Source organism: Cyprinodon variegatus, unplaced genomic scaffold (assembly GCF_000732505.1).
Source record: "Cyprinodon variegatus isolate N-32 unplaced genomic scaffold, C_variegatus-1.0 Scaffold185, whole genome shotgun sequence".
NCBI lineage: Eukaryota > Metazoa > Chordata > Actinopteri > Cyprinodontiformes > Cyprinodontidae > Cyprinodon > Cyprinodon variegatus.
In genome coordinates this window covers 479,924-494,261 of record NW_015150638.1, presented here as the reverse complement: position 1 = coordinate 494,261, position 14,338 = coordinate 479,924, and the positions used below count along the sequence as shown (strand labels likewise).

General features: G+C 37.9%; 1 protein-coding gene across 1 annotated transcript in view; it reads left to right on the top strand.

Moving 5' to 3' along the window:
* The window catches only part of LOC107087493 (guanine nucleotide-binding protein G(k) subunit alpha-like), a 35,188-nt gene extending 21,414 nt beyond the window's left edge, over nucleotides 1-13,774 (top strand). The window contains exons 2-9 of the mRNA XM_015379086.1: nucleotides 2,672-2,714; nucleotides 3,131-3,272; nucleotides 3,357-3,514; nucleotides 5,312-5,440; nucleotides 10,425-10,554; nucleotides 11,882-12,035; nucleotides 13,063-13,272; nucleotides 13,716-13,774. Of these exons, the coding sequence (XP_015234572.1) occupies nucleotides 2,672-2,714; nucleotides 3,131-3,272; nucleotides 3,357-3,514; nucleotides 5,312-5,440; nucleotides 10,425-10,554; nucleotides 11,882-12,035; nucleotides 13,063-13,253 (947 nt within the window). The 3' untranslated portion in view covers nucleotides 13,254-13,272; nucleotides 13,716-13,774. The remainder of the gene's footprint in view (nucleotides 1-2,671; nucleotides 2,715-3,130; nucleotides 3,273-3,356; nucleotides 3,515-5,311; nucleotides 5,441-10,424; nucleotides 10,555-11,881; nucleotides 12,036-13,062; nucleotides 13,273-13,715) is intronic.
* Nucleotides 13,775-14,338: the final 564 nt, after the last annotated feature.

Sequence of the window (14,338 nt, the reverse complement as noted above, 5' to 3'; positions counted from 1 at the left end):
CCATCCATCCATCCATCCAACCTTCCTCTTAGCCTTTTTGGGGGGGATAGCAGCATCAAGACCTCCCCCTCCCCAGCCACTTGGGCCAGCTTCTCCAGGGGAACCACAAGGTGCTCCCAGCACGAGAGAAACTTAGTCCCTCCAGCATGCCCTGGGTCTCCTCCCAGTTGGACGTGCCTGGAACACCTCACCAGGGAGGCATCCAGGAGGCATCCTAACCAGATGCCTGAGCCACCTCAGCTGGCTCCTCTCGACGTGGAGAAGCAGCGGCTCTACTCTGAGTCCCCCCCAGATGATTGAGCACCTTAAGGGAGAGCCCAGACACATTATGGAGAAAACTAATTTCAACCGCTTGTGTTCTTTCATGACCCAAAGCTCATGACCATAGCTGAGGTTAGGAACTTAGATTTACTGGTAAATTGAGAGCTTTGCCTTTTGGCTCAGCTCTCTCTTTACCACAATGGACCGGTACAGCGGCAGCTTCACAGCAGACGCCGGACCGATCAACCTGTCGACCACCCAGAATCTGTGACAAAGGGCAACCTTGGCGGTGTCCAACTCTCACTGGAAATGAGGCCGACTGCCAGAAATGCAGACCAGGCTCTGAGACCGGTAATACAGAGTCCTAACAGCCCTTATTAAAGGGCCCAGTACTCCGTACTCCCCACAGGAACCCCCAAGCGACATGGTTGAATGCCTTCTCCAGATCCACAAAACTAAAACTTAAAAAATAAAAAAGCAAATAGATTTGATCAACTTTAGACACCTGCTTAACTTTAAATTAAAAAGTTAATCTTTTATTCTAATGAATAATCCAGTTATTGTGGGGAAGGCATGCGTAGATTACTTTGATCCTAAATATAAAGAGTTCTACACATTTGCCTGATTAAAATATTTTTTGGCCTAGAAAATGATTTTTTCTTTCCATTTTTAGGATCAAGATTTTGTCTCAGTATGTCTCTGATAATGCTTCCTTCATGTAGCCAAGCTTCATCCACCCATCCATCCATCCATTTTCAGACACGCTTAATCCCAAGTGGGGTCGAGAGGGGTGCTGGTGCCTATCTTCAGCCGGCAAGAGGTGGGGTACACCCTGGACAGGTCGCTAGTCCTTCGCAGGGCAACACAGAGACAAACAGGACAAACAATCATTCACACACACACTCACACCAAAGTAGACTTTAGAGAAGCTAATTAACCTAACAGTCATGTTTTTGGACTGCGGGAGGAACCCGGAGTACCTGGAGAGAACCCACGCATGCTCAGGGAGAACATGCAAACTCCATGCAGAAAGACCCTGGGCCGGGAATGTAGCTAGGCTTATTAAATTAATTAAAAGCATATCAGGGCACTCCCAGGTCTGGTGCTGAGTATAGGTTGCTGGATGTGTATGCTCATTTTTGACTAAAATTAGATAGAAAGGAAAATAACTTATTAATTTGTTTGTAAAAGTGTCTAAAGATAAGTCTTTATGTGCATAAAGCATTGTTGCTGTTCTGCTGTCAGGGGCCATACAGAATCACTCTTAAGAATGCAAAATTGCCCAGGGATGCTTTTCAGACACCCTTTTATTAGACATTCCTATTTACAACTAAAGCCAGATGTAACCATTCTGTTTTTAGCTTTTTGGTGGGAAGTTGTTGCAAGCAGCTGTTAGATCCTATCATCTTGGAGGCATGAAGCTGAATGAGAACATTCCCATAAATATTAATAGAAGCACTACAGAGTCCCTAAAGCAGTTATTTTAAGTTGTTTACCTTTGTATAAACAGACTACACAAACAGTTTCAGGGTAAAGAAATTAGAGGGAACAAGGCCAATCTTTTTTATGTATTTTTTATTAACTGTTATATGGCATTTAAAAGACAAACATTACACTTTACACATGTTCTGTCCATCAGAGCTCCATGATACCAGTTAAGAAGAATGGTAGTTTAAATAGGAAAGAAACTACAAAAAAACAAAAAAAAAACAATCAAAATCCTAGCGACTGAAAAAAAAGGGCCAAACTAGCATGGAGCCTTCCTGTGATCAGTGTGCACAGCTGGGTTTGGGTCAACCAGCAGGTTAACATTTGTTATTGGGGGTGCACCTAAACTGCTGACACACTCTTTGAGTCATAGGTGTTGTTTGGACAGCCCGCTTGCTCTCTGACACCCAGATTCGTGCGATTTGAGGGATTGTCCCTGGAGTGGAAAAAAACATGGTGACAGCCAGATACATGACTGCTGCTTCCTGTTTGGCTTACTGCTGCAGATATTAATTACTCGAGTGAAAATGCTTCCCCTGCTCATCAGTATTATATCTACAATATCACTTATTGTAATGGAGGCTTTCGGAGGATTTTGCCAGTCATGGGTTAATCATCCATCATAGATGCCTGATATTGTGAAAGCTGAGGTTAATCTCATGTCAGTCTGATATCATCTGTATATGATAATACTTTATTACAAAACGCTTACTAAAGATTTTTTTTCTAATTCTATTGATGATATTAAAGAGAACAAAGGCTGACAGACAAAAAATTATGTTTTGCAGCCAGGATGTTTTTAAACACAAGCTGTTTGACAACCAGAAGTTGGCTAAAAATATGAGAAAAGAAACTGAGTATTTTATCTATAAATTGCTATAAGAAAAACAAAATAGTTATTAGAAACCTTTTTTTTTTTTAGGTGCCGGGGAATCCGGGAAAAGCACTATTGTCAAGCAGATGAAGTAAGTCCAAATATTTATTACAATTGTTTATTTTTTGGCATCTTTTCTTTTAGTTTTAAGATGAAAGATCATTCCATTTCATTCCCTCTTTTAGATGCTACAATGTTTAGCTCATCTGTCTGTAAAAATTGTAGAAGCACAGTTAAAACTTTGCTCAGGCGAAGGAGAAAGCTCCATTTTTGCCTAGTGTTTTAAACAAAGGGCTCAGAGACTGGTTGCTTCCTGGCAGGGCCTGAATAGAGTCTGCCGTTTCCCACGTTAAGCATGCCGTTTGGTCACAGAAGAAGACCACTGCTAATGACAGTGATGCATGAGATCTTGCAAATGTGTGATTAGAAATATGCTTGTTAAAACCTCTGTTTTTACTGATGGATATCTATATGGAATGTGACAGCCTGGTTTTATTTATGCATCAGAATCATCCATGAAGATGGCTACTCAGAGGAAGAGTGCAAGCAATACAAAGTGGTGGTGTACAGCAACACGATCCAGTCCATAATGGCCATCATCAGGGCAATGGGGCTACTAAAGATAGATTTCGGAGATCCTGTCCGAGCGGTGAGTCAACAACTTCTGCTCAATCGTGGTTTAAATCACAACAGAAAGTATTTTGCAATGCAGGTTACTGAACTTTTTTTCCAGGATGATGCACGGCAGCTGTTCACCCTGGCGAGCACAGCGGAGGAAGGAGTGATGTCTCCGGAGCTGACCGGTGTGATCCGCAAGCTTTGGAACGATAGTGGCGTGCAAGCTTGCTTTGATCGTTCTCGAGAGTATCAGCTAAATGACTCGGCGGCATAGTGAGGATCTCACACTAAGCAATACACATTAATTATCACCGTCAGAATTTTGGGATAAGCTGAGGTCTAATCACGGCTCAGTTGCTGGTTTTCTGTCCAGAGAAGAAAGAAATATTCTATTCCTCACATCTCTTAAGTTTTTTTTCTGGCTTACTTTTTCATTGCCATTTCATCTGTTAAATTATTGTGATGTCACAACCACAAACTTTGTTTCATTTTCATTGTATGTGATATACAAAACACAAAGAAGTGTGTTTTACAAATAAATATTAAAAAATGAGTGTATTTCACAACCTTATCTTTAGCAGGAAACAGTTTGAGATTGCAAAAGACCTCAGCACAGACTCAACACGGGTACAACACAGCATATTGCAGGAGGAATGCATGTTACAGTTTTTAGGTAACTTTCCAAAATGTATTCAGCACCATTCAGTTATAAATCTGAAAGCTGAAAGGGTGTAGCTTAACTGTTAACCCACTAGAATATGGATTTTCATTCAAACTGACAGATCAGGCAATGGCAATATCCAGAGCTCCACAGCTCAGATTGGAGAACAATATAACTATTAGCTAGTTGCTCCAAATCTGGCTGCATGAACAAGGCTATTGTTAAAGAAAAAGTTTAAATTACCCTTTGCACTGAACCGTACTGGGGAGACAGCATACACACAGAAGACGGTGCTGTTATTAGATAATTATTATTTTTTTTTGCCTCCATGCAAAAATACGTTGTTTGAATGAACTCTGTCTATCAACAATAAACATACAGCTAGTGGTATAATGGAACGGTTTTGATCATTTGCATTAGAATGGGTGAGGCAAAGTCCACACATAAATCCAGTTGACTGGTGGTAAGACATACAGTATGATTGAACTTTATTTATTTTCCAAAAAGAAATGGCAAAAATGTTAGTCTTTTGAGGTGATTAGCTGGTAGAGAGATGCCCCAGATGACTTTTACTATAACTCTAATTTCAACTATTCGTATTGACTTGGATCCATGGTGGGGATGATGGTAGGGGAGGTGCTGTTACAAATCCACAGCATGTTATTGAGACCTTTATTTATTAATCAAATGATAGTAATAAAAACTAAAAACCATGAGATAGATTATGCACCACCTTAAGCTGGTGTGTCACATAAAATCGTAGTAAAATACTTTTAAGTTTGCGGTTTTGTAACTTAGCAAAATGGGATATGAAGACTTTTGAAAGGCATTATTATTTTCTATGCTGGTCTTAGTTTGTTTTTTTATAGTCCACCACTAACTGAAACAGTCTAAGTGAAAAAGCAAACAAAGAGCTAAATTTAGAGCCTCTCTTATATTACTAATCAAACACACATGCAGCTCATGCTGTCTGTTTCCTTCATATAACACCCATCTGAGCGAAAATCTCACTCGCTGTGAAGGACGTTTTCTTTGTTATGCAAACACCTGAGTTGTCATGACTCTCTTTGCACTGTGTGCAAACTGTTTGACAAGAGGAACTAGTGGAGTTAGTCTGTTTTTACTCAACCCACAAGAAGCCAGTGTTTATCATCCATGCAAATACGAGCCCATATTTAGTATTGTTCTTAGGCGTCCTTAGATGTTTTGCTTTACATGACTAAGCTTTAGTATCTGGGAGATTTTTCCTGCCCAACAGTAAATATATGAGTAAGAAGCAACTTGGGAATTTTATTAAAAGGCATAATGGTAAAAGATGATAAAAGCAAACACAATAACAGGAAAAAAAATCTTTGGGTTCCATACTAATATAACATTTGATCTTAGATCATGTCTGTTGTCTCCCTCAGCTATTTGAATGCCTTGGATAGGATCTGCAAACCCAACTACATCCCGACTCAGCAGGATGTGTTGCGCACCCGCGTAAAGACCACTGGGATCGTGGAAACTCACTTCACCTTCAAAGATCTATACTTCAAGTTAGTACTGCTCAATTATAGCTGGTTTCTTTTTTCTTTTCTTTTTTTCTTTGTGGCTATTAAAACAATCTCTTTGTTCCGTTAATTTGTCAAATACATTTTGTTTTGATAATGTCTCTCAACTTGAAATACAAGCATGAAGGCATTTTCTATTTGTTTTAGTTGGTTTTGCTTGGCAAATTTACTGTACTCCAAATACTGTATCTGAAGTTTTTTACATGACAACAACAAATGTTAATGTTTTATGTGCTGGATTTTACACAAAGTAGCAGCGGTCCTCTGGTTACATCTCTTCAGTTGTTGCGCATCTAATAGATATAATTTAGTATTTGCAAAAATAACATTGTTTCGGTCAGATTGTACAGAAACTATCCTTGAACATCCGTTGTGAACACAAGCCATGGATTATTGATTTAATTTAGGTCTGGGCTTTGACTAGGCCATTCTAATATGAATCTACTTTGACCTAAATCATTGACTCGTGGCTCTGGTTCCCAACTTTTTTTTGCTTGAAAGTGAAGGCCTCTGACAATTGAGCCTTTTTGAGTTCTTTGCAGTTTTTTTTCTTTTTTGATTGTTTAGTGTTAAACGTCCACCATATTCATATCACCTCTTACCAACCTTTTTGGATCTGCAGAAAAAAAAGTATTGCCACAGCATGATACTGCCACCACCATGTTTCACTATGGGCGTGTCTTTGATGATGTGTAGTGTAGCCATGGAGAGTTTGCCATTTTGGCCACAAAGTTAATATTTGGTCTATTGACCAGGAACCTCATGCAAATAGGGTGTTTGCACACAAAAAGCATGCATGGTTAATGCAAAACTCGGGATGTAAAAAATTTCAAAGTCGAGTGAAAGGATGCGGCAATCCACCTAATCTTTTTAACCTGGTGTGACAATTTATAGCAGCCGTACAAACTTTTTAAATCCAAAATAAGAATCTTAAAAGCAGTAAAACACCCAATAAAGGAATGTGGCTCTTTTTAATTGATTTAAGCTGAGGGAGTATTGAACCGGATGTTTTTTTCAAGACTTTGAGCTTTAATGATTTACTCTGAATGATGAAACTGAATCACATTTATCCTCATTTAACATCTCAATACACCTAAACACAAACAGCCTCAGCCAGATGTAAACTGTAAATATTCCTCTGTTTAGGTCATGGATATGTGCATTGTTGTTGTTGCGAGAACAGGACAGAAAAAAATTGGAGCATCAGCATATTGACTCCAAGTAAGTTAGATGTGATTATTAATCAGAAGGACAAGGTGCAATAAATCCCATGTCCATAAATAGCTGAGTAAAGGTGGACATAACTGTGCAATGATGGCAGCCTGAGTGATTGAGGAAATCGTCAGTGAAACAATGTGGAGAGTGTGGGTGTTCAGAGATCCTACTGACCTGCTGGTGAATGAGGATGATGGGTGGCATATTCAAGGTTTGGATTGTTTAGTGCCAAAAAGGAACCTTGCATGCCCATGCCAGATCAAGATCCAAATACATCTCTGTGCAGCAGGAGTATTTTAGAAGCTATTGATGGACAGATTGGGAATATAACCGTTTCCCTTAGGTTTCCCCATTGCAGCCAAATCACAATTTAAATCGAGGGGGTGGTTTTCACATGGAATATGAGGTATAACTGTTGTTACACTGCTGTAAGATGCAGTTTGTTAAAGTGTCACATTTACTCTTAGAAATAAAAAGTTTTTCATTATAACGCTGTACTTGTAGTTGTATTGTGTGAGCTTGCCTCTAGGTATTTTTATGTTTATTTATTAATTATGCACAGTTCTTTAAACATCAAATGTAGTCTACTATATATGTTTGCGTGGTGACAAGGTTTAATAGAAACATGGGGTCATATTCACATATTAATGATTTTTAAAACATTGATCGGCATGAAGCAGCAATTAAAGCTCAATGCATCAGTGAGACAGAACTTTTTCAACTTCATACAGATTTTAAAGAACTAAACAGTAAGAAGCTGACATACTTTTTAAGATCAGTGTATTTAGTGAGCTGCTAATGTCGTTTAATTAAAGGTATTATGGAGGATCTTGGCGAATTTTTGAAAAGACCCACCCTCTCCACTTTAAAAAAAAATGTAGATTCACGACCCTGTACCCTCTCCCCAGAGGGAACGCCTATGAAACACGTGTAAGAGCATGAACAAGCCCATTTCTCCTTGTGCCGCTCTGTTTAAATGTTGCTGTTTGCCTCGCTCATACAAGTTACTTTCCAAAAGTTTTGCAATTTTTCCACCATCAGAATCACCTCAGGTAAGTGAACATTCGGACAAGCACATAGGACTGCCTTACGTATACATATCACCAGACTGACTGACAGGAGAACCACTTATTTTAATGATCCACCCCGAAAAAGAAAATTCTCCAGTATACCTTTAATTGTTGGTACACTGTAACAATAGTGCCTTAACACAGTATCGTTATTTGGGTTAGTGGTAGGAGCCTCCCAGGTATTTATAATAATTTCTATGTGTTAAGGTCCAGGAGTGGGGTGGGCAATAAAACACATTATCCATGGATCAGTTCCATGCAAATTGTGATGTGATGTATGAAGGAAAAGTGTACATTAAGACATTTATGCATAATATTATACATTCTACTTTGTCTGGGTACTGAAAGTTTGGAATCTCTTGTTAAAGCTATCTTTACTTATAAAAGCTATCTTTAGTCAATAAAGCTGTGCACTCTTTTATGCATGAGGCCTCTGAACGGCTTCTTCCAGGGGTTGGGCACCCCAACTTGTTCAAGGGGCCTTTTTGGCCCAAAAAAAACAAAAAATAAATCCGTCTGGAGCCGCAAAAATATAAAAGTCTTATATAAGCCTTGTTTGGCAACACGGGCTCTAAGTGTATTATCCCACTATAGAAAAGGACTATCTGGGCTGGAATATAGAATAAGCATTCATGATTAAATGTTTATCCAGGAGCAAATGTCACATAGTAGCCTGAGGTGTGGGACGAGCAGTGAACGCTTTCACTGCGAGGAATTCACTGTGTGCCGCATCACCGCCCTTAACTGCCCGGTTTAAGTATTGCTGCATTGATAAAATTATAGAAACACAATAAAGGCATCTTTCTATGGTGGACATGTTTCTGTTGGGAGGAGTTGATTGAGTCATGAGGAACCAAGCAGGAACTGACATCCATCAGAGCAGTGCTCTCTAACCTTAAATCCAATATCCTCTGTCACCAGCGTTCCTTGGTGTGATTTATATTTTTAGGATTTGGGGAGAAAATGGAAGAGAGTTCACACGACTGTATCAGAGTGCTATATATTTGATCTGTGGACGCTTTTCCATCCTTGCAACAAAACTGGCAGCAATAGTGGAGGTTGGAGATGTAATCCACTTCTTAAATCTATCTTTAAGCTCCTCTAATTTATCTGGAAGTTCTGCAATCGCACTTTTTCTCTCACTCCTAACTTTGTGATTGGCTGCATATTTAGCTTTCCTTCCCTGGAAATGCCTTTCCAAATTTTTTGACAACCTCTCATTACAAAGCGAAAATGCAGGTAATCCTTCCGCATTGATTATCAAAGCAAATGATTCACTCTATTGTTTGAATCCTCTTTTCTCATCAGCTAGTTGTAACCACTGATCTCTATGGCTATGACGCAAATTATTGTTTACATTTATTTATTATACAAATGTTTACAGCATTGGAAAACATAATAAATTTTTGTTTGACCTCCTGCACACCAAATTAAAACACACACACACACAAAAAAATGGATTTTCATAAATTTTTGAAAAAGCTCCAGGGAGCCCCAAGGGGGACGCTAAAGAGCCGCATGCGGCTCCGGGGCCGCGGGTTGCCGTCCCCCGGCTTATTCCATAAATGTCCTGTTTCTCCTACATGATTTGTTGTAAACTGTAAATGTGATTTTCTTTGGCTATAAAAAAACTGTCTATAAAGCCTAGATGTGGGAAAGGCATTACTAATACTTATGCTTACAAGTTTTCCAATGTACACTTTGCAGCTCTAGAGTTAACATTGGCCTCATGGCTTGTTATTTGATTAATGCTCTCCTTGCACAGCCTTTAGGTTTAAGTAGACAACCCTGCGCTGGTATATTTCTTTTGTACTTTACTTTATTAATACATTTTTTTAAATAATGGATTAAACTATGTTTAGGTGACTTATGTCATGTAGAAGTGTTATAGAAAAAAGTTGAATAATAGACATAAAAACCAAAATATTCTCCTTCTCAATCAGGTTTTATGTGGACCAAATTTTTAAATCAATGTATTGTTTTACATCCATTTCACAAACACGCACTACTTTGTGCTACTCTGTGTAATAAAAATAAAACACATGAAAGCCTCTGGTTCCTAAATTAAAGAGATGGGAGATTTAGATGGTAGAAAATATCTTTGTGAGGCACTTAATGTTCTTTTTATTACTTGGAAAATATTCTGTTGTCATTAATTAATTTTTTGGCAGTAAAGCTCTCAACTACGTTGCTTTGAGACACTAAACATACAAATCAGGGCTTTTGTTTTAATAAATGCTGATGGATTTGGTTTAATACTGTATGAGCAATCGCAGTAATTAAATTTTTTTCACTCACTCCTACATTATTTCATTTCTCCTCCAGCTTCTGTACTTTGAAATATTGGTAAAGCATCAACTATAAAAGCATTGGTGCTGAGAACCTTGAAGTGTGTAATCATCAAATTGGTGTCACAGGACATGGTGTTCTTTCATTTCATTTCTGTGTCAGCTTAGTATGGATTTGGATTGCCACAGGGTGCTTCAGGTGGAGCCGCTTGCGGGGCACATGCAGACAGGAGATTACTAAAGTCAGGTCGCCAGCATGCCATCAGTGTTCATGTTATATGTGCCTGAGCCCCGGATTAGGAAACCTTGTAAATCACTGGAATTAAAATGACAATAAAGGTGTTCTGAGTAAACTTATTTATGCATTTAGTCTGTGTGTTTTCTGTGTGTCTGCAGAATGTTTGACGTCGGTGGTCAACGCTCAGAGAGAAAGAAGTGGATCCACTGTTTTGAAGGAGTCACAGCCATCATTTTCTGTGTAGCGCTCAGTGACTACGACCTTGTCTTAGCTGAGGATGAGGAAATGGTAAGTGATGGATGCACTGTTGTCAGCGTGGCCATGAGTTCATGATTCATAACCACAAGATCGATATTCTGCGACCGTAATTTCAAAAAGATGTGCAGGTATGGAAAATAAAACTGGGCCGCATCCTAAACAAGCTGGCTAAGACTTGAAATCAATCAAACTCACGTAAAATACTGGCAACTTGCTATAACACAAGATGCTTAAATCTGGTTTTCAGTTTTTACTATTTAGATGAAGTTTATGATTTATCTAGATCAAACTCCACCTTAACACAAACATGCAAACACAAACTGTTTTTTTGCATTCTATCCACAAAATCCAATGCATTTACTGTGGGTGTACTCCTGAGTATAGCTGCTTGTTTTTTGTTTCTTCTTATGTCATATTTGTCATTCAGTGGGGTTGGTTTTATTTTGCACTGCTGCAGAAAAAACGGTACTCCTAAAACTCCGAAAACTCCAAAACAATCAAATTTGGAACTATGTTGAGAAAAAAAAAATAGGCAACACTGACAGCCTTTTATTTTCAAGAACCAAATGCATAACATGTGGAGACATGCAAAACATTATCCCCCACACTTTCAGGTAGGACCAGTAAACAGACAATTTCACAGTGGGTCCAATTGAAACTACTGTAAGGCGAGTTAGTCCTATTTCATGATTAAAATCTTCAACTAAGACACAACAACCAGTGCTGGGCATTGATTCAAGTTTACTGCAAGTGTGAAGGATGCTGCTTAGAGAGGCAGATATCTTCCAATGCTGACTTTTTGATTGGCATATTTTTGATCACTGGGTCTGTATTAAAAAAAAAAAAACTTTTCGAAGTAAATTTACTGTACAGTAACTTTGTGTTTCATTGTGTTGGGTGATCTTAGGGGAAACAATCCTTAATGAATTTCTGCTTTTTAATTTTTCATACCTAATAACCTGTTGAGGCCAAACATCCCTGATTTTGGCTTGGAGGGCCATCTCATGTTGCAGAGTGTAGCTCATATTTATCATGCTGTTAGCTGTATGTTATTATGATGAAGGTAAGACAGGATTTCTTGGTTGCTGACCCACTTTCTTTAGAACAGGCAGTTAGCAGAAATTTAAATGGAGTGACTACAACTCTTAAAATGTTTTTTACAAGCAAGCCCTACTTTGTTTTCTTACAGGCATTCTTACACCTTGCTTCTTATGAACAGTATGAGCTCATAGTGTCTTATAACACTGAAGTTCTTTCAAGCTGTAAAAAGAAACAGCAGAGTTCATTCTGTAACATAAGAAAACCATCTGTAAGGAAAGATTGTTTGAAGCAAATTTAATTCAGCTGTTCTCCACAGAACCGCATGCATGAAAGCATGAAGCTGTTCGACTCCATCTGCAACAATAAATGGTTCATTCTCACCTCCATCATCCTCTTCCTTAACAAGAAAGACTTGTTTGAAGACAAGATCACCAGGAGCCCGCTTACTATCTGCTACCCTGAGTACACTGGTGAGACAAATCTGTACCTTCACAATCTATTAAAGACTTTTCCATATGTGCCCAGACTTCTTTTGATGATTCTTCTTTATTAGGTGCATCTGATTTAGAAAAAAATAAATACATAGTACTATTTTGGTAAAAACAAATACCTGCTACTACCTGCTAACTGTGGGATTTGTTGTTTTCTGATTTTTCAATATTAGGTTATCATTTATTATAGCAATGAGTGATTAACACATTGCTGTTCATAATTGAGATCTTCTCATCATAATAAGATATAAGAACTGGACTTGAAGCAATTGTTTTTACTGCTTGGATGCAATATACAACAAACAATAACCACAAACATTCTCAGACCACATGGGACAGTGTTTACTATATATAGATAATATATCAAACTTTGGAATAAGTAAACAAAAGTTCAGTGAGAGAACATTCTAGGATTTCCTTAAAATTATTTCATAAATTGTGCAATGTCTCCAATGATTACAAGGAAAGTTCAAGGAAGACATGTAGATTCATTCGGAAACATTCATTTAAGGGGAAAATGGCCTTTAAGATGTGTGAAATGAACCGTTAAGTTTGAAGAAAACAGCCTTTAAGTTCTTGAGTAGTATTTTCATAAGTTTCCCGGCAATTAACCTCAATGTTCAGAACAAATTAATTTAAAGATTCATTGAGGTACCCTTTAAAATGTTGAAGTTACACTTTAAGCTGGGGAAACATTGAATTTACTTTTTCTAACCTAAAGTTAGAGAAAAAAACCTCCACATTTCTGAGAAATGTGACCTCCGGCTTTGGGAAGACTCATTGAAAGTGGAGAAGTAACCTTTATGTTATATGGAAGTAACCTATTACTTTGGAAAAATAACACTTCTATTCAGGAAGAGTAACTTCTAGGTTTAAAGATAGTGACTAAAAAAGATTAAAAAAGATATTCTAAGATAAAAAAGTAACCTCTACATTCAAGGAAAATAGGATCCAATTTAAAGGAAAGCATAGCAAACAAATAACCATTTTAAATTGTTCATTTCAGGTCCAAACTCTTATGATGATGCATCGGCTTACATCCAGTTACGGTTTGAAGACCTAAACAAACGAAAGGACACAAAGGAGATTTACACCCACTTCACATGTGCCACAGACACCAAGAATGTGCAGTTTGTGTTTGATGCTGTCACTGACGTCATCATCAAGATCAACCTGAGAGAGATTGGACTCTACTAACGTTCCTGCTACCATCCAGGTCAGCTTACTGACTTCTGCCTGCATTCCTATTACTGGTTTCTTTCGTCGTCCAAATAGAAAGAATAAGCCTGAAGCAGAGATTAAGGGTTCAAGCATGGTTAAGGGTTTGGAAGCTTCTAGAGTTTGCAAAGAAAACCAGCATGGAAATTGGTCCCCAATGTCCAAAATGAATGTCTTATGGCACAAAACAGTGAATGAAACATCAGACCTGGAGCATAGCTGTGAAAGTGTAATTGTTCAGGATTACTTTGCTGCAGCAATAACAGAATCAACCATTATTTTTAACACATATTACAGGAAACAATTTTTTTTTTTTTGTCAAGCTAAATATTCTAGTGGTAGGAATGGTATAAAAAAAACTGTAGATCTTTACGACAGATCTTTGCTCAGAACAGAATTTCTAAAGCATCTTCATAATCTTTATTTTGCTTTATTTTGCAGGTGATTTGAAGAAGTCTGGACATCTGGGATGTCTTAAATAATCGGCTAATATTTTTTATCAAAAGACTAAAATTGTGGCCATGCAATGAGCTGGATCTACAAAGCACCTCTGGCCGCTTTTCTCTCAGTAAATCTTCCAATTGGGTGTGAACTTGGAGAAAGCAACCTAGAGAGACTTGTGACATAATTACTGTGAGTTCAGATGTATTTAATATCTTTCGGTTATTCAAACACATTGAGTCTCAGTTGCATTTGCTTATAGTTTATAGTCTACACAAGGACCAAAAATTGACGTTTCAAAGAAAACCCATCACAATATTCTGCTCACATTTCTGTCAAGATGTATTGTCTTAAATATCTGTTTTGCTTTGGATGACTTCGACCTTTTGTTAAGTTTTATTTTAATTATTAGATCCAGTTTATAGATGTAATATTCCTACTTTTGGATTTTTGGCTTTCTTAGTTTTGTTTTTAGAAAGATTTTGATGTGAGCAGTTTTTATATATTACATATCATGCTATAGTGGAAGTTTTAGAGTAGATAGTCGGTGCCCAATGAATAGACTATAGGTGTCTAACTGATTTCAAAATAGAACATAGTGCAGTTAACAACATCTTTAATCC